Raw genomic sequence first — 19,516 nt, forward strand, 5'->3', positions numbered from 1 at the left:
GCACTAAATTACACTAATGATACCAGAATATCACTAATTAATACTTCACAACCATAAAGATACACTTTTACCAGCCAAATATAGATAGATTGAGCTGCTGAGTTATAATAAATAAAATGTGATTTGCTGAGAAAGATGTATATAAAAAAAAAAAAAAAAAAAAGTACCTACAGGACAGAATACATTCATAGTGATTTTATACTGACAATTAAGTGCTCAGGTATGTTAATTCATATACAGCCTAACAATTATGTTACTTCCAATAGGCAATACTTTAATGTTCATCCTCTGATAATGCATACCTCTCAGGACACATTGGTACACCGATATCCCCCTGCTCACGGTGATAGAGGCTCATCTTTCTTCAGGATTATCATGTACCATCACCATTTCATACAATCACCCCTGGGGTTGGTGAGAAGGCTTGATCTATACCACTTTAGAGAGGTAATCTTGATCAAGCTGTCAGCTGTTTCTGCTGCTCTTTAACCAGGTCACTCCACCATAGATCACACCACAGCTTCATAGAGAGTTTCTGTCAGGAATAACACTGCCTTATTTATGTGGTATCCCCTGGCATTTTGCTGGAAATGTATTACCTCTCCAACTGGCCCTCTGTCAGCATTCCATTAAAGCCTCTTCCCTTGTTCTAAATCTTAAAATCTGAAATAGACACTTTTTAAAATGCAAGTCACTCTTAATTGAGGTCAGTTTCTGCTAACATAACTCATGGTGGCTGACAAATTAAGGTTTCCTCAGCTGGCTTATGACATTGTGAGAAGACAGGGTGTATTTAAAATGAAAGCTAACAAAGATCTTGACAGGTTGCTTTGAAAATTTGTATTTCTGGAATTTGCGGCTTAGATATTCATTCATTTCAGTGATATTAATGTAATATTTTGAGCTGCAGGCCAGGATTAGTGGCAGGCCAGTAAATATGGGTCTAGATGGGTCATATTACAAGCACCACACCCACCTTTCTTTCATGTTATCAGTGTCTGTCCTTCCTTCCTTGTTAATTGCCTTCTCCAAGCTGCAGACAGGGTTGACCTGAAGACCTGTATCTCAGGACCTAAAGGGGACAGAAACTGTCTAAAAAGCCAGTTGCTGGCATCAAAACCACCACCAGCCTCCTAGAGGAGGCTTCCATCATGTCCCAACTGATACTTAAGGCTGATTTAGCTGCTGTTGCCGCAGAGGGGCTCCCATCATCCCTCTCACTTACTGTATGCATCGCTGTTACAAACAGGTCTCATGTTCCAGGGTGTGGGGTTGGTGGTCCAGGCTGTCAGGTAGAGCTATGTGCCGACACGTCACTCAGGATAAATCAAGCTTATCAAAGTGACAGGTGTTTGTCCACCTGCTATAAACATCTCCCACGCCTCGCTCCTGCGCCATCTCCTCACAGATTATTTACAAGGATCAAGCCTCCGTACACTGGCCCAGTTTGCTCTCTGGTTGTGGCTCTAATATCAGATCAGCGCCCTGCCACTGATTTACTTCACTAGTTAGTGAGGTGAGTAATGACTCTTGTCTGGGAGGATAGTTTGTAATCAAGAAAGGTCAGAGATGCTCTAACTGTAATTACAACCCTCTCCACAGTGTACCTTTTACACCTCACTGCAGCTGACTGCCTGCCAATTCTATGCCAACTGATCCCTTCTCTCTCTCTCTCTCTCTCTCTCTCTCTCTCTCTGCACATCTTCTTCTTTTACCCCTCACACAGTTACATGCCCCTGGTTGTAATGAACCCACATTCAGGTTGAGGTCCCATCTCAAATGTCAGCTCTTAATATAGCATAATTTTTGTAAGACACCCCCCTCACAAAAGTAGTAAAAGGTATGATGGTTGAGCTACAGGAGCTTGCTGAGTTAACTGAGTCACGGGATTGCAGATTGCTGCCATCACTCCCAATGTCAGCTTTGGTATGTATCCAAGCACAGGTCCTGCCAAGTTAACCTGAGCTAATTTAGCACCCAGGGTACACATGGAGCTTCGCATCAGTACTGATTGACCAAGCACATGTGATGGACAGATCATAACTACATCAGGGCCATAGTTTTACGTAACTCCATCACCAGGGGATTATGATCCCATACACGTGCTGAGTAACTGTATTGAGCAGGTCAACGATTAGATGTGCCAGAGTTTTCTTCAATTAAACAAGGATAAAACTGAAGTTATTGTTTTTGGAGCCAAAGAACCACAATTGAAAGTCAGTGCTCAGCTTCAATCTGTAATGTTCAGAACCACAAATCAAGCCAGAAATCTTGGTGTAGTCATGGACTCAGACATGAATTTGAGGAACCACATTAAGACAATTACAAAGTCAGCCTACTATCACCTGAAGAATATATCAAGGATTAAAGGACTTGTCTCAGCAAGACCTGGAAAAACTTATCCATGTGTGGCCAGGCTGGTGGTGGCACTAAGAGGGGAATCACCACCAGAATCTAACTATCCGACACCACCTTGGCACTTCCACCCCAGGAAATGCTCTATTTCTACTTTGACTAAACCTTTATACAAAGGCTACACAGGTAAATAAGACAGACGTGACTCCAAAAGAATAACTTATTTATTGATAATCGGTAACTGGAAGTGCCTGAAAAGAGGATGGTGAATACTACAAATAAATAATCAAATTACAATGAAATATAAAAGATTACAAATTTGGCAAACAAGTTACTTGTTTTACTTTTAACAAAACACTCCCAGTTATTACTGATTATTGGACCAAACAAAAAGGCAGAGTGGGCCAGGGCCAGCTGTGGAGAGGCAGTCTAACTAAAGGTGTGCTCCAGTGGTGCAGCCACTTACCCACCACATGTGTCCACTGCAATCCGGTTCACCACAAGCACCACTGAAAAGAACAAGACAAGTAAAATAAAATACTATGGACCAGTTGGTTATATCTAAGATACAAGCATAGTCCACTAGGGGAGTGCCAGTTGGAGGCACTACAGCCAGAGTGTACCAGCAACAATGGTTAAAATCCTAATTTCACAAAGGCAAAACAGCAGCTGATAGCCTACAATTAAAAACACATACATATTAACAGATTTATAAAAGCAAATAACAGTTACCTCAGGTAGCTATCATACCCTACTTGTTGCTCCTTAAGCTTCTCATACCTTAACACAGGGTGCTCTGTAAGGAACAATACACCACGCCACTTCGGACAGGGAACCTTGGAATCAGCCAAACTACATAAAACAGGCGGGCAGTAGACTGCTGCAAAACATACAACCTCAGTCACTGGGAAAAGACAATGAAAACACAAGACAAGGTTTTTACTCGCTCACCTACATAGAGGTCACAGAAGTCAAAGAATTGATTTCAAAATCCTGCTGTTAGCACTAAATGGTTTAGGGCCAAAATACATTTCTGATCTTCTGCTTCGTTATGAACCATCCAGACCTCTCAGGTCATCTGGGACAGGTCTGCTTTCTGTCCCCAAAGTCAAAACTAAACAAGGAGAAGCAGCGTTTAGTTATTATGCTCCGTACATCTGGAATAAACTCCCAGATAACTACAGGTCTGCTGAAACTGTCAGTTCTTTTAAATTAAGACTTAAGACTTTTCTTTTTACCATTGCTTTTAATTAAATATGTACACGGTGAGAAATGAGTAGGTAATTGAGTGAAAAGATAATGAGAGTGAGATTGAACAGAGTGAAGGAAGTGGTCTTAAATCTCGCGCCTGAGATTTGCAGGAACCTCTGTCCACCTGTAAACGTGCAGGTAGGTCCAGAGTATAACTGGATCAAAGTGACCTGCGAACAGACATGTCCTGGTTTCTCTGTAGTGTCCGAGGGTTTTTGGAGTTTCAGTGGACCCAAAGATTGCTATGGACCCGAGTACAGACTAGCTAGAGAGAGTAAATTAAGTATACTTCTCTGTTTATTCTCTTTTCAAAATAATTGTAACTCAATTATTTGCTCAACCCCTCAGCCTGTTTTTATTTTCCATTTAACTATTTTGACCCTGATTGTACACTGCACTGTAACTTTTACTGTCCTGTTTTACCCTGTTTTAATGTGTTTAATTTTAGTTTAATATTTTTTCAATTTCCCTATGTTGCTTTAAAACTTTTTTTTCCCTGTTGCTTTTATGTTTTATGTAAAGCACTTTGAATTACCTTGTTGTTGAAATGTGCTATACAAATAAACTTGCCTTCAGGACACCAAGGTAGCATGTACATCAGTATGTACATGCTACAGTTACACATGTTGAGTTTAAAGCCCGATTAATTTAGTCCAAATTCTTAAATTAAAAACACAAATCAAAATAAAGGGATTTCATATTCCTCCACAAGAATTATGTGGGGAGGGCTTTGCTTGTAGATCATGTATAGAGATAAAAATTGCAGAATATATATTTTAATACCTTCATTCAAATTTTAAATGTGGAACAAGCAAATCACACACCCTTTTTGGTGGCAAGTCAAACATTTCTTTCCTGCTCCACTGGGGGACTCAGTGTTTCTAAAGTCCTGACTCCTGCACATCTTGATAAAAGATCATCAAATAAATCATTGCTGTGACTGTGGTTGAATGCCAAGTATCAGTTCAGTCATTTGTCAACCACCTAAATACTGTATTACATTTCCCTCTTGGTTAGTTTCAACTTTACGCAGTTCCTTTTTGTTGTCTGTGGCAGACATTGTCACATTTTCATTCCACATCCTGCAAATCATTTTGTACTTTTGACTGATACACTTGCAGTTCTGTCAGTGATGATTTGGCCTCCTTGGCCTGCTGGATTTTCTATCATATTGCTTTTAAAACTTACTGTAAGTGTTTATAGCTGGTCTGGTAACATTGCTGACTTGCTTCTCATTCATTTGACTAACATTCATTACAGTATTAGAAACTGTTACTGTATAAGTTAATCTGAAGATTTCCGTTAAGGCATTTACATTATTTTATTCGCCCCTCCTGTCGTGACACTGAGATTGAGCATACTTCTGATAGTGATGGTGAAAGCTACACTATAGCTTTATATAAGGAGCTTGGAAATAATAAAACATGTGAACTTCCAATACCTTTTACAGACACTGTAAATAAACTTGCCTTACCTTTGCCCTATGCTTACAGTAATAGGGTGAAAAAATGTTGAGAAATGTGCTAAACAATATGAATATTATAATGTACATGTAACCAAAATAAGCTCAAAGATCCACTCACTGCCGTTCTGAGCTTTCACCTCCTTGTTGATGACACCTCAACAAGCCTTATTCGCTTGAAAAGACCATGAGGAGCTCAAAAAGCTAGAAAGCAGACCTTTCAGTTTAGTTCCCAAAGGTCAAGAATGAACTTCCATGCTCAAATGATGAAAACTGTACAATACCACAAGTTTTAACATGTTCATAAACTTCTGTCCAGAACTTTATGTGTATTCAACCACGTCTGCAGAACTTGAGACACTCTGGTTTGGCAGTCCACATTGTTTAACGTGCATATTAATGAATTTGACATGGGCCTATTAACATACCATGAATGACAATCATGTGAATTCAGGATACTCATTACGTATGTATTACATGAATAGCAGGTGGGGTAATTTGAGTAATTTGCGGCTACATGCAGACACTGGGATGATGGACGGTGTCTGGAGAAGACAAGTTGAGCCGGCCAGTGGATCTACTGCAGAGTAAGGAGAATTTAGGCTCATCATAAAAGATTCCTCCTTGCCTCTTATTTCACTTAGACATTTTTATGTTTTTTTTATTTTCTACCTCATTGCAGCCGTGAGCTGCCTGCTGATTTACACACACTGGCAACGAAGCACAGAGGCCTCAGGAGACGGTGCCCTCTACCCTTCCATTTTTTTCCGCCTTGTTTCTCTAGCCTCTATCGTCCTCTTACTGCCACAACCGTAGCACTCTCCATTCACTGAGCTAGGTCTAACCGAAAAGCTCCCTGCCTACTTGTTCCTCATTCCTAACAAGACATTAATCTGGAGGGGTTGATCATGTGACACACAGAGGGGCTGTTGCCCTGTGCCAAGACACAGAATTCATATAAGGATGGGCGAAGGGCATCATAGACACTAAAGGTATCTTACAACACTCACATTTCATTTCAGAGTTCACAATATGTATATAAAGACGTGTTTTACCATGAATTAAAGAATGTTTGAGAATATATACAAACACATACAGCCAGTGCAAATATTTTATCTTAACAAAAGGCCCTTCATTCTCCATCTGTTTTCAGCTGTATGCGCCAAAGAAAACATGTCTGTCTGAACACACCATATTAATTCAGGAAATCATGAAACAGTTGCCTCAACTTCCCTTTTCCCCCCTCAGGCTCATGTGTTCAAGGCAGATGAGCTGGGTTTCACGCTGATCAGCCCTGATTCCAGGAGACGAGAAGCTGTTGCTTGCCTTGGTACAGTGATCACGCCCGTTCCCAGTAATTGCTACATCCATGCACCCAAAAGGCGACAGACAGCAGGTGGAGGGGAAATAGCAGGTATAAGCCATGCAGAACCGAAGAAAGGAACCGAGGCTGTTGGGTTTGATGAATGACGGATGGCTTTTAAGTCAGCTCATTTCCATCTGTGGCAACTGAGTGACAGAGAAAAATGTTTCAGCCTTGAGTAAAAGTATTTTTTCCACCAGACCGAGGCAGGTGTTAGGATATAAGGTTGGCTTTTGAGCACACACACAAAAAGACACAGGCACACACAGCTACAAGGACAGTTGTAACGTCTGAAAATTTTTTTTTTGGTTGTCAGGTTGTGGAAGTTTTGTGGCCCTCAGTAAATCAGCGCTCAGTATTGGCATGAAATGTGGGAGACCTTGAAAAATGTTCAGAGCGGAGGCGTATGTTATTAACAATTCAATTAACCCAAGGCTTCCTGATCATTTACCTTGCTCCTTCATCGGCCCTAGTAAATGTGATTGTCTTGCATAGCAAGCTACACATCAGTATCACCAGCCAGTGCCAATGTCATATTCTGTTGTTGGTGCATCATTCCTTTAGGTATCATCCCCTTTCTATTGGCAGTGCAGCTGGGCTTCACTGATATTGACTCATCCTGGTTCCACAGAGTTGCAGGCAAAGAGATTTAATATCTCAAGTGGTGCTGAACTCCTATTGCTATTAATGGATTGTGTATAATGTGGCACTTAAAATGCATGAGCAGCCTCTGATTTATCTGTAATTTGCCTCCACTGGAGCATATCTCCCTCAATACTTCCATTTGTTTTTGGCTCTGTGCAGTCTGCTCAGTAAACGAACACTGATTGGGATTTCATATTGTTACATTCGACTTTGACAATTAGTTTCTTTCCAACACATGAAATTGTCCTTTTTTTGTTATTCTGTGTTAATTACACAACAGAGGGAATAGTAAGTCAAGCATGAGATCACTGACATGAGGTGGAGTTTATTTGAGCTGTCGCTGCAGAAAGACATGCTGACTTGGTCTAAGACAGATGGGAATCTCCCAGAGGGGCATTTTCCTTTATCTTATTTTCTACAGTTTTATGTGTCGTACAATAAGCATATTAATTAGACTAAACTGAGCTAAAGCATTGTGGAAATGATGAAAATGTGATTTTATGTGGTACTTTTATGAATGTTTGTGGTCATACCAGCTAAATTCCACCTGAAAACTGAATGATTTTACTTCAGCGCCATGTTTTCACTCTGTTTGATCTCTTTGGGGTCATGCAACATGGAGCAGGGAGCTGTTAGGCAATCGATCTGATGGGTTTAAATGTGTCAGTGCTGTCATGGCAGCAGAGCCGCACTGACAGGCTAGGCTACAGTGGCTCAAGGTTAACAGCCAGTGAGGAGTCAGTATTCCTGGGCAGGTCAGACTAAAAATAAACATAAAATACCCACAATGTATAGGTTTGTGATTGTTGAATTTAACTTCTTAAAAATTGTGAGAAAAACAAATGTTTGTGACATTCCCATGCATTTTCTAGACACATCTCTTAGGGTTACAGCAGACAGTGAAGCAGCTAGTGTTGTATTTCAGGTGTTAAAAATTCAAAATTATTGTAACGTGAAATATAAAACGAATGGTTCACATTTGAGTTGCTACTTTGAAGAAACAACAGAATGCTGAAATGATCATCTGGATATGTTTTATGCAGGCAGACAAGTAACATTTGCACAACAAGCTAAAAATGAATTCATAAAAACACATCAATAGATAGATATTGTTAGAATGTTGTTTGACTGAATGGTAAGACAGGCATTTGCTTTCCTTGTGTGCAAACATGCCCTTAAATCAACAGCCTATGTGTGTTTTCTGGATACTTTAGAGGCATAAACCTCTTCTAAATATCCAGCTACTGCAGCAGTGACAGCCTCAGTATATGTGCTTGAAGGCATCAGGGGAGTGCCGCCGCACACAGTTATGCACTGACAAAGAAGACACATGCATATACTGCATTAGCATATGTGGATGTGCATATACACGCATATATACCCACACATCTTCTTGGAAAATGTCCCACCCACCAGCCAATTTGAGTTTGTGGGCTTTACAACTGTCCAAACTGCTCTGCAGCTCAGAGCTGAGCTAAGGTGACATCACTCCTGTTCTCTGCAACACAAGCCTATTGTCTGTTCTGAATTCATAATGAACATCACAGCCGTTGCAGAGAAACAAAGCTAATCTAATTAGCTGTGCAGATATGTCAGTCTGCCGTCACTTTGTTTAATGGTCATTACCTTTGCATAAGCATTGTGCTCCTCACAGTGGGAGCACGTGTGTGTTCAGCACACACACACACACATATATAGATGTGTTACTGTAGTGAACAGCCTCATACAAACACAAAGCGAAAGAGACAGATAGAAAAGGTGACTTGTCAGTGCAGCTGGCATTTTGTTCAGCTGGGAGCAATGTATCCTGTCCACCTGGTAGCCCCCTCAGACAGGAGCGAGTCCATTGGGATCCCACAGCACCTCCTACCAGCCACACACCTGACAGGGGGGCTGTCTGAAAACTCTGCAGAGACCCTATTACACATCATACTGCTAAGCATTGCAGTAGCCACCAGATGACAAGCAGCCCACATCTTTCACTTTATTAGGAGGGGGGAGTTCAGCCACAGAGAGGAACACTACTGTCACTGCTGAAGATTGCATTGTTACCTGCATATATTTGACAAAATACTCCTTGTGAATGGTGATAACTCATGCTCCTGTTAAACTGGTTTAAGAAGTAAATATGGACAGTTACAGCATATGTTCCTGGAATAAGTGACTATACAAACACATTGATGTAACAACACTGCCATCTTCAGGTAAACTGTTGCTACAACTTTATAGCTGTAGGTATACAAAAGGTATATTTTGTTACTATTTACTGTACATGGTTCAAACTGAAATGCCTCAGTGAGAACATAGTAAGCCATGACTGCTTTTATGAGTAAAATAATTCGGAGCAACTGTATTACCAAAGTGCTGTGTGATGGGGAAACAGAAAAATTTCTTCCTCTCAGGTCCAAACATTTCTGCCAGTAAAATGATGATGATGTTTTCATGTAGAACCAGATGAGCAGCTGAGGTTTTCCTCCTGGCTGGTTCCCACGAGATCAAATGAAGCTGTACTCTCTGCTTTGTTTATTGCCAAATCTTTACTCCGAGGCTCTGGATCTCTACACTCTGAGCTGGAATCACAGAGACAAGAATAGGGGAGGGGTGAATAAATCTTATAATTCAGAAAATGACGCAGAAGGAGCTTTTATATGATCTGTCCCGGAAAATACATCAGTTAGTATATTGGAGTGGAGAGAGTATGGCATTATGATACCTGTCTGAGTCAGAGTCACAGGATATGCTGAGGTCCTTCTGCAGATCTTCTTCAGAGTGGAATCGCCTCAGGCTAGAGCGCTGGACCGCCTGGGCCACAGAGTACTGGGTCCTTCCTTCGGCACAGGCCTGTATCTTGGACACGCTGAGCTGTGACTGCAGGAAAAGATGCAGGCAACTGTCAGACAACAGCAGAGGGTTCTGGAGGACCCTGGAGAGTAAGGACAATGAACAAATTAGATGGCTGTCTATAGGATATTGTTTGTTGATATGAAAACAGCATGAGTCGTGTGTGTTGAAACAGTGATTCACCAGTTTTGTTATGTGTGTGTTGCAGTGTCAAAGTTCATGTGTTTATTGATCTATGAGGTCAGGCTTACTGTTCCAGAAACTTCTGGAGCCCTTTCATCCGCTCAGTGATCTGCTGGGCGTTGTTCAGGCTGAAGAAGGGATTCTTTGGCGGCAGCTCTGGTAGCTGTACCCTGCAAATAAAAACACACCATAAAAAAGACAGGTATCACAGCACTGAATACTATTAACATGAAAACAGAAAGTATGTTGTTTTCGCTCAAATTGCCAGTTCAACATACATTAAAGTGACTTACATCAGCATTGAATTTGCTTGTAGCTTCTGCCTGAGCCATATAAACTCACTGTACCTCCTTCTCACACTTGAGATCTTCTTGGTGAAACACACGCTGTCAGTCTAAAACAGGACACACATATTACAATAGGCTCCACTATTTGATTGTAGAGATAAAAATAACTTGCTTTATCATTTTACTTACATGTAAAGAAATTTCATAGTCTATGTAAGCATGCCAAAAGTCATTCTTTCGTATGCGCGGGTCCCGCACCCAGACACTGACAACCTGCTGCATGGAGAAGGCAAGAGTCACCAAATGCACTGCTGTGAAAAAGGGGAAGTATTTTATTCGCAGTTAGAGGAAGTACAATGACCAACAGGGCAAGTCAGCATAGGAAAATACCACCAAATATCCTTTATTGCTCAGGACAAAAAACAGATTGTTTTTTTTAAAGACTGTAAGCTCATCGTGTCATTTTAAAGGTCAAATTTTAATAACAACTATGAAACTGTTCAAAATCAAATTAGAATTATAGGATAACTTCAGACCTTCACAGCAGTTAGCTTCTTCTCTCATAATACAAATATTCTTGATTTAATCTCAGCAAGATAATGCTGCGCTTAGCATTGTGCCAGTGCTTTTTATTTCAACTTTTATTGTCCAGGAGTAAAGGTTTTAAAAATAAAGTCACAAGAATGAGATAAGCTCCTCCCCATAACGGTCAAATTAAATCAAGAAAACTACATGATGATTACTTAATAGCTCCCATGACATGAGCCAACATAACTATAACAATCTCCTACTACTTATCAGTTAATCACTTATTGACTATAATTTACAACCAGTCAAAACACATCCAATGAATTAGCCACTGTTTTAAAACGCACCATATGTTTAAGTGATGTTCCTACCTCACAATTTAGCACGACAGATGCGACATTAAAAAAACTTCAAGAAAAGCTTCACAAAAGGTTTCATTTATTCACAGAGACTTCACAGATCCATGGTCAACAGTTACACAGTAATTCAGTAGCAGGTGTGTTTTAGGAGGTTTAAGGTTCAGCAGAGTGTCCCATAACAGTCATGGGAGATATGTCAAGTCAGGGCGGTGCCATTAGGATACAGGTATCATATATGTGGACAGGTGTAATTACTGGAAGACAATGCCCAGCACAATTGGACAGTCTAATATTTAAAGTGCTACATTTAACAATCTTATTAGCCACCATAGGTGCACAAACCTTTGTGTGTATATCTCAAAAGATTTACTTTATAATTTGTTTATTATGACCTTTTGAGTAACTTTGCCTGGATTTCACCAAGTGTAAGCACCATATAATATTTTAAAAACTCCACAATATTTCATTCAATACAGAGGAGAATAGAACATTTGGTACTTAGCAGCTGACTGAAAATATGGGGAAATTTTAAAATATTTTTACATCAACCACAAGGGTCATACAGATACATGTAAATGCACATTAAATGCTGTGGCTATAAAACACCTCACGCAATACAAGTTCAAACAACAAAAGTTTGGAGAACAGGTCTACAATCTTCAGCTCTAAATAATAGCTACGTGGACTGTAGGTACGCATCTGACAGCAGTTAGTTCACTCTGCCTACACAGTGTTGCTATACAAGATACAAAGCACACACCAAACAACAAAGATCCTTGTAGCCAAACAGGTCTATAAATACTAAATTACTATATAACAATAAAAACAAAACACATGTCCACAGTGATAGTGTCTGCTTACACAACACCAACATTGCTACAGGTTAGTCTGACCTCAAATCAGCTGCTCTACACAAAGGTTAGTTTTAGTCTCCATCAGTCCCCACAAAGGTACAGAGACCTCGTTGAGCACCGCAGGTACGAGAGCACTTTAAATCCATCCCCGCTGACGATCTTGAGCACCTGCCAGTATGTGAAACTCCACCTGCAGCGGGAATATAATTTCACACAGTGTGCCTCTAAAGTCAGCTGAAGGAGGACACTCGATGGAGGTCAAACTAAGCTTCAGGTGAGATCACAGCTGTGTTATCAGTTCGCCTCTGTACACAATCCCCCCCCACCCCCAAACACACACACAAAACACACACACTTCACTGCTCCTCGTCTCCGCAGTGCCACGTCAGCTTCTGCTCATAGAAGTTGATGACCACCTGGGGACACCTGGCGCTGGCTTCACGAGCCGGCAGCAGGGCCACATCATCGGAGTTCTTCCTGTGGGGGAAACAGACAGGAGAAGGAAGCATTTAAGATGGTGGCCTCCTACTTTTAATGCATGTAAAATGTTGCAGCAACAACACACAGACTCCAGCCAGTTCAAGAAGTAGTAAGTACAGTCAGTCTGTGATTGCTGTAGTTGTAATATCCAATTATTTATAGAATATTCTGACTTAAGCAGAATATGAGATTTCTGAACTTTAAGCCCTCTACCTGTTTCTGGTCCATTACGTTTGTTTATTTTGTACTGTATTTGTTCTAATTCTATTCCATTTTTTTGTCATTTGAAATGTTCTAAGGCATTTCCTTGCCTTATGTAAAGCACTGACTGAGTCTGAAAGGTGCTAATGAATAAATAAAACAAATAAGCTTGCCTTGCCTTATACAGATCAAGCTCCAAAACTCTACACCCTCCACCTCACAACTATACGTCCATCTGACATGGACAAAACAATACATGATTATCATCCAAAATTACATTGCTAATTTCACGTTGTGCTAAACTCAATTGGTCGGCATATGAAAAGGGGGTATGGACACTAGAAATTCCTTTCAACATGGAGCAGAACAGATAGCAAGGCAGTGAAATCAATCAGATGGGAAATGCAGGGTTACATTTGTTGAGACAAACCTATATGTTGCAATAAAAGTTTATTTCTTGCATCAGTGACTGGAGAAGAGGTCCTTGTTGATTACACTTGGACTAAGTGACTGTTACAATGACTTAACTGAAAAAACTGCACTAAGTTATGTCTAGATGGCTTAACAAATGTACTCGTATTTCACCAAAAACATAGTGTTTGAATCATAGAATCACAGATCCTGTCGTGAATGATGTTTCCAAACCAAATGTAAATCAGTTGTTTTGAATGAAAAGAAAAGTATGATCCGTTTGGAGTGCCACATACTATTGATAATGGTACCATAGCGACAGGAAAAAAAACTAACCGTTTAGAATAAGCGAGAGGGTCATCTGAGTGGTCCTATTCAAATGAAACAATAATAAAGAGGGGACCGTGTTTTTTTCACGCAAAGCTGTTGTCTGTCTGAAAGCAGACTCTCCATCTTTCCACACTTCCAGATTGTTTTGTAAAACAATATTTTCTATCAAAAAAGAGCTGTAGCTAGGGGTAATATTCTCCTCCTTCAGAGTCACAGATGACAGTATTCAACCACTTTCACAGGCAGAGTGGTATTAACCAGGCCTCATAAACTGACATTTATGTGTAAAATTGGTGATGATCCCTTTTAAAGCTACCAAATACTTTTACTGTCGTCAGAAATGCTCAATTACTAATCTGAGGAATGCTTTGTCAGGTGGCCAACACCAATGATGTCTAACTTTGTCTTCTTAGTAAGTGATATATTCACATTACATGGTCGTCATAAACCTGACACTATGCTCCGTCATTGTTGCTGTAATTTGAACACGTAGATTGCAGCTTTAAATGTGAACAACTGCAACGTTTTCTATCATACATACCCAACCCCGGGAATCTATTCATGGACAGAGAAAAGAGGAAGCAGCAGAGTTACCATTTGACTAGGAACATGAGCTCTCCCTGTCTGTCTGTGGAGCCGATGATGCATTCAGGCTCGAGGTAAGTGGTGATGTTAGTGGGCTTGTCTGACTGCTCATCGTTTGTCTCGAGGACGTCGTTGTTGCACTGCGCAGTGTGAGCCTGCTGCTGAGACTGCATACAGGACCGCAAAGAGAGTGACAAGGACAGAGGTGCAGCAATTAGAAGAAACCACAAACAAAAACTCTGCATTAGGAGACAGGCTGGTTGTGTTAAAAGAAATCTTACTGAACATGCCTGTACATTGCGAAAAATAAGAAATTTTCACTTTCACTTTCAGGGGCATTGCAAAACCAACCACCTTCATGCGCCATTTAGTTTCATATTCAGCCTTCAAAAGTAGGAACAAAATCTGCCAACATGATCAGATGATTTTACTTGACTGCAGTGCGGCTTTCTAAAATTAAGGGTAACCGTCAACCTACAGCAATGCACTGTATAAAAAGCAGTCTAATAATATGCTGCTTTAGGATAAGGAAGTTATGTGAATAACAAGAATACAAACATAAACTTCCAGACATTCCACCACTGCATTTCTCACATACTCACAATTTCCCTCTCTTGCTCTGTCATTTCTTCTTTGGGAATGAACTCTTCAGTTTCCTCTTCCTCATTCTCCCCTGAGAAATGGGTGCTTCTCAGGAACTCTTCAATGAGTTCAGGGCAGTCCAGATTGTCCTCAGGTTCCCAAGTGTTTTCTGCACTGTAAGGAGGAGAGAGTACACTTTAAAAACATGCACAAACAAAACAACACACATCACACAGTATATGGAAGCAAATTGCTGATACTGCAACACCTCACTCACTCAGTGAAGCCTTTCCACTTCAGGAAGTATTCCACTCTTCCATTGAAGATTCTGCGGCGAATTATTTTTTCCACCACGAACTCCTGCACAACTGTAGTCTCCTCTGTCTTCCTCTGTTTGGCAGTCTGCTTCTTTCTCATCCTGCTATGAATGATAGGTAAATGAAAAACAACCAGCTTTTATTACTGGCAAGCTCATGCACGAGCATATGAAGACAAAAACATAAAGTGTCTATTTCTTTGTTTTAAACTGGACAGTCACAAAATAAACCCTTTCAATCGCCCTTTTGTTGGGATATTTGCGAAATAACATGGCAGTGGTGATCCGTATACTTATTATAGCGCTCCACCTGCCGTTTCATTCGGGAGCACAACACACTACTCTTTCGGTCCAAAAACGCAACACGTTAATCTACACACGTGCATAGTTCATTCAGACAGTTTAGCTAAGAGACTATTGTGCAAACAGTAGCATGAAAACATGAGTGGAAACGTGCCTGAGTGCTGCACGAGACGCTACACTGAACAATATGCACGTACGCTTTCGATGTTTACTTAATCTCGGCGGACAACCTGCTGCGGTGCTGCACTGCTCTGTTTGGAGCTTGTCGCTGGAACCTACATGCACACAGCGCCTTCGATGCTGCTCTGTGCGCGAACGTGTCGGTCTGCGTGTTTACATGAGCGAAACAACTTTTCATGAATTACTTCAAATTAAAGATGGCCGTGGATGCTCGGAGGAAGTGGTTGCCAAGGGAAAAGGTCATGCCAGGAAAACCGGGAGGAGTAGACGGGGACGCGCACGCCGCCGACCAATCACAGAGCAGTCCGCTCGTCCGTCCCTTCCACCCCCTAGTCCAGTGGTCCGCAACAGCCCTGCCACCCATGGGCGTCAGCTGGGTATGGCAAGGGACTGTGTGCATTTGGCATGTTGGGATTGTAGACTGGTTCCAGGTTTCCAGCTGATTTCTTTGATCTTTGGGATCATTGTCAGTGGAAGCAAATATGAAGCCGGATATTTATTTAGATGCCACATAACAGACAAAAGTCATCAGAGTGTAATCAGATTCATGTAGGCCTACGTCCAAGATATAACAAAAACTAAACCTTCTTTGAAATCTCCTTTCAGAAATCTCATCATATGAGCACCTTTCTAGTTGCCAAAATATCGGCTATTAGATGCACGGGATTCACTATTTATATTACATTATAATACATTTTATGGTGTATTATGTTTACATTAAAATTACACATAATTTACTTGTGTGTTTCCATTATATACTACTTTATTCTTCTATTTCTATGTATACTCCTATCGCTTACTATTACTCCTATTTATTTTACATTTATATTAGACATAATTACTAGTTTCAGAGGAAAATATTATTCTTCTATTAGTTTTTACTCCACAACTTCTATTTTACCATTACAGATAGTTCGTTAGTTACTTTGTAGCTGATCATTCTACATATAGTAAAACACATGATCATTATAAAACATGATACATTGTTATAGATTAAATTATCCAACAGTATATAGGCATCTAAAATTAGCTCCACCTTGACAATAAAATGTAGCTAAATGCATCAATGATACTATTCCAAAAATATACATTTGACATTCATACTTTTGATAATTTAGTACAGTTTTAATGCATTTTTACTTAAGTGAGATTCTGAATGTAGAACTTTGCCTTGCAATGTGGTATATTTATATTGTGGTACTGCTACATTTACTTAAGTTAAAGATCTAAAGGCTCCTGTAAATCCGTGGTTTTTCACGGAGGGGATCTTTAATCCACGACCATCTAGACTGCACTAAGCTCACAGAAGAAAAAAAACCTCCAGAGGATTTGATTGACAGCCCGCTTTTAGCCAATGGGAAACCCAAAAGCATCTGATTGGCCAAGTAAGCACCAATAAAAGGCCTTCCTACTGGACAAGTTTATCTTTTTTACTCCACGTTATTCAACATCGTTTTGTAACACACCGCTGGGGGACGCTGCCTGCTTGTATTGAACTGCCAGGTACAGCGGCCCAAAAGCTCAATGCTCCTGCACCCCAGTTAACTAATGAGAATGGATTTATGCTGGAACGCTCATTGCTAAAGGCAGCAGAACAAAAGGTTTTACCAGGAGGTGGGTTCACATTGGAGCTTGCCTGTGCTGCACTGTTGTTCTTGATACCAATTCATCCCCAAGGCAGGATTGTGTAACATTGCACACATTTGTTCATGATATTTACTTTTGAATGCACTGCAACAGCACCATATGAACACAGATAACACAGATCCAGGGATGACTACAGCAAAAGTAGCAGTGCCACAATCCTTATAATTAATACCTCAGTTTCATTGTCAATGAGAAGCCCAGGGGATGTGATTAAAAGGGGTTTCAGTGAAAAGGCTGACAGATGCCCGCATGGAAGATAAATGCGGTGTGTATCGTCTCCAGAAAAGGAGCCCATTGATCTCTGGTCTCAGAGAAAGGACACAGGTCTTATGCAGGTTGCGAATCAATGTACCTATATGCCCCATTCAACTCCCAGTGCAATGGAAAGTTAACAGTGGATAGACTTTTGGTATGATCATCAGGTAATGCAGGTCCTCTATTGATAAAGCAATGGCGGCAAACTGTTGTTTTCTTCTATGATTAATTATTAACACTATGCTGAAGATGTTCTCAACAACTTAACACCATTTACTTTCTTTGCTCTCAGCAGCTTTCGCTTCAAATGGGCACCTCTTTTTACACCAAGTCATTAGAGAAACCTTCTTTCCTTGTCTTCTGAACTGTGATGAGCTTCCACAGTTTTTTCAGTTACATCTTAGAATTAACATCTCGACACATTTTTAGCCTGTGCCAGAGCTTTTATTTTGGTTATCAGGCACCTTTTATAAAGGGTCTTAAAGTTGTCTTTATTAATGGTTAATTAATGGCGCTTTATGGATGAATTAAGCCATTAATAGGAGTTGCCAGGTTGTCAAAGATCCCTATGGCTTTTACCTTTTGTATGCCCTCAAGTCTGCAGTAACAAATGTCAGTCATTTATTAATAAATGGATTGTGGTCCAGGTTTTCTGCTGAAGGAGGATAAAAACCAGCCAGAGAGATCTTTTTACAACCTAGAATCCCAAACATTATTCTTATTAATAACTTTTAACTGATCTAAGCATTATTTATTAACCCTTAAGAAAGTAATTAGTTACAATGTAAATATAATGTATAAAGAATTCTTTATTAGAAAGTGGTACCATATATTTCTTTTTACAGTTCTTCACAACAGAACCATGTCAACCAAACATTACATTTTTATCTACAGTGGGTTAAAGTATGCTTTCCCAGTGAGTATCCAAGATGTGTGTTGCTTATCTGCTGTGTGAATTGCTGTTGCCCTCTGACCCCCTCCTGTCGGCTCTTTTGGGGTTTTAGTACTAGTTGCTATAGTAACCGAACAGCTAACATGGTTGAGCAGTCACTGCAGGCGCAGGAATGGCAGTAATGTGCATAGTGAGGTCCTGTCTAGATTTACTGCTCTACTACAGTATGGATCACTTTGGGTTTTCTTAACCAAACACTGGAAAGCCAGTTGGTCATTTCAGCTGGGTAACCCAACTTGTCCAAAAACACAGGACAATCATTTCATTCACAATTTTTTTTCTCTGGATGGACTGACACTGACTGTATAGACTGGAAATGTCACTTGCTGCCACTGAACTGACAGTTATATGTCATGGTTCTTAACAACTAGGCCACCAGGACACCCAATTTTTACAGTCACATCTCACTGACCTAGAAAAACCTGTATAATCATCTGTTTCAACTATTGCGGAACCATGAAAACAATGAAATGACAACCTGGACTGTAGCAGTTAGAAGGGAATTAGAGAAATACATGCAATGTTTTTTTATTTAGTGTAATTTTTATAACACATTTCATGTCTTGCATGTGTTTGTGGCCTAAATGACTCAACAACAGGCAATGATGAAATGATTTGAAGCCTATTTTTGTGCTTAAAACAGAACTGATTGAACCCAAGACGGACCAGGGCACTAAAAATGAAATACAGATGTTGATAAAATGGCATGCTTCAGTGTACAGGGTGAAAAGATATATCACGTTGTGCTGTCATCCCTTAAATCTGCTCAGCTCCCTCCCAGGCAAGCACATTCCTGGGGCCCACTGTGAATGTAGCCCTCATACAGATGGGCCTTGTGAGCCACCCTGTCAGAGCAGAAATGAGTCCAGATGGCTGGATCCTGCTGTGAAGGGCTGTGGATGGAGTGAGTAGTGGTCTGTATGGCTCAGGCCAAGCCTGACTGGATCCTTTTCACGCAGAGGGCCCCTAGCGTTCCCTCAGTACCACCTCGAGGCTCTCGGGTTACAGCCAGGGCGAGGACATTCGGTCCTGTTATTCTTACCGAGCGTTAATCTGGTTGTACAAAGAGTGGTGTTCAGCAAAACAGAAATAATGATGGCTGGTCTTTGGGGGGGTGGGGTGCAGGTGTGATTTACATGAGCTGAC

The 19,516-nt window shown here is 40.6% G+C and overlaps 2 protein-coding genes across 10 annotated transcripts; both read right to left on the reverse strand.

Annotated features, from left to right (window-relative positions):
* Nucleotides 1–8,088: 8,088 nt before the first annotated feature.
* snx10b (sorting nexin 10b) lies at nucleotides 8,089–10,719 on the reverse strand. The gene is made up of 5 exons (XM_038707410.1): nucleotides 10,577–10,719; nucleotides 10,394–10,494; nucleotides 10,169–10,270; nucleotides 9,790–9,999; nucleotides 8,089–9,646 (listed from the first exon to the last, which is right to left on the reverse strand). The coding sequence occupies exons 1-5, from the start codon at nucleotides 10,667–10,669 to the stop codon at nucleotides 9,517–9,519; spliced, it is 636 nt and encodes a 211-aa protein (XP_038563338.1). The 5' UTR covers nucleotides 10,670–10,719; the 3' UTR covers nucleotides 8,089–9,516.
* A 612-nt stretch (nucleotides 10,720–11,331) lies between these two features.
* On the reverse strand, nucleotides 11,332–15,772 carry cbx3b (chromobox homolog 3b). 9 transcript variants are annotated; one of them, XM_038707402.1, is made up of 5 exons: nucleotides 15,702–15,772; nucleotides 14,995–15,138; nucleotides 14,738–14,891; nucleotides 14,145–14,302; nucleotides 11,332–12,605 (listed from the first exon to the last, which is right to left on the reverse strand). In XM_038707402.1, exons 1-5 carry the CDS (start codon nucleotides 15,758–15,760, stop codon nucleotides 12,485–12,487), a joined length of 636 nt encoding a protein of 211 aa, XP_038563330.1. In that variant the 5' UTR covers nucleotides 15,761–15,772; the 3' UTR covers nucleotides 11,332–12,484. The 9 variants fall into 9 exon arrangements, with proteins under 9 accessions (XP_038563330.1, XP_038563333.1, XP_038563337.1 ...); XM_038707405.1 differs by having other exon boundaries at nucleotides 14,995–15,135; nucleotides 15,616–15,752; XM_038707409.1 differs by having other exon boundaries at nucleotides 15,616–15,732.
* Between the last annotated feature and the right edge of the window lie 3,744 nt (nucleotides 15,773–19,516).

This window comes from Micropterus salmoides, unplaced genomic scaffold, assembly GCF_014851395.1.
Source record: "Micropterus salmoides isolate LMB-PRFRI ecotype aquatic unplaced genomic scaffold, ASM1485139v1 Ms_hic_scaffold_898, whole genome shotgun sequence".
In the NCBI taxonomy this organism is placed as follows: Eukaryota; Metazoa; Chordata; class Actinopteri; order Centrarchiformes; family Centrarchidae; genus Micropterus; species Micropterus salmoides.

Bases quoted from the DNA above. Each gene is read 5' to 3' on its own strand.
- snx10b (XM_038707410.1), bottom strand. From the start codon at position 10,669: ATGCAGCAGGTTGTCAGTGTCTGGGTGCGGGACCCGCGCATACGAAAG. The intron at 10,495-10,576 runs GTAAGTAAAATG...GTCCTGTTTTAG, and splicing joins ACTATGAAATTTCTTTACAT to ACTGACAGCGTGTGTTTCAC. The intron at 10,271-10,393 runs GTAAGTCACTTT...TTTTATTTGCAG, and splicing joins CAAGCAAATTCAATGCTGAT to GGTACAGCTACCAGAGCTGC.
- cbx3b (XM_038707400.1), bottom strand. From the start codon at position 15,694: ATGAAAAGTTGTTTCGCTCATGTAAACACGCAGACCGACACGTTCGCG. The intron at 15,139-15,566 runs GTTGTCCGCCGA...TATCATTCATAG, and splicing joins GCAGTGCAGCACCGCAGCAG to CAGGATGAGAAAGAAGCAGA. The intron at 12,606-14,144 runs GTAACTCTGCTG...TTTCCCCCACAG, and splicing joins CTCATGTTCCTAGTCAAATG to GAAGAACTCCGATGATGTGG.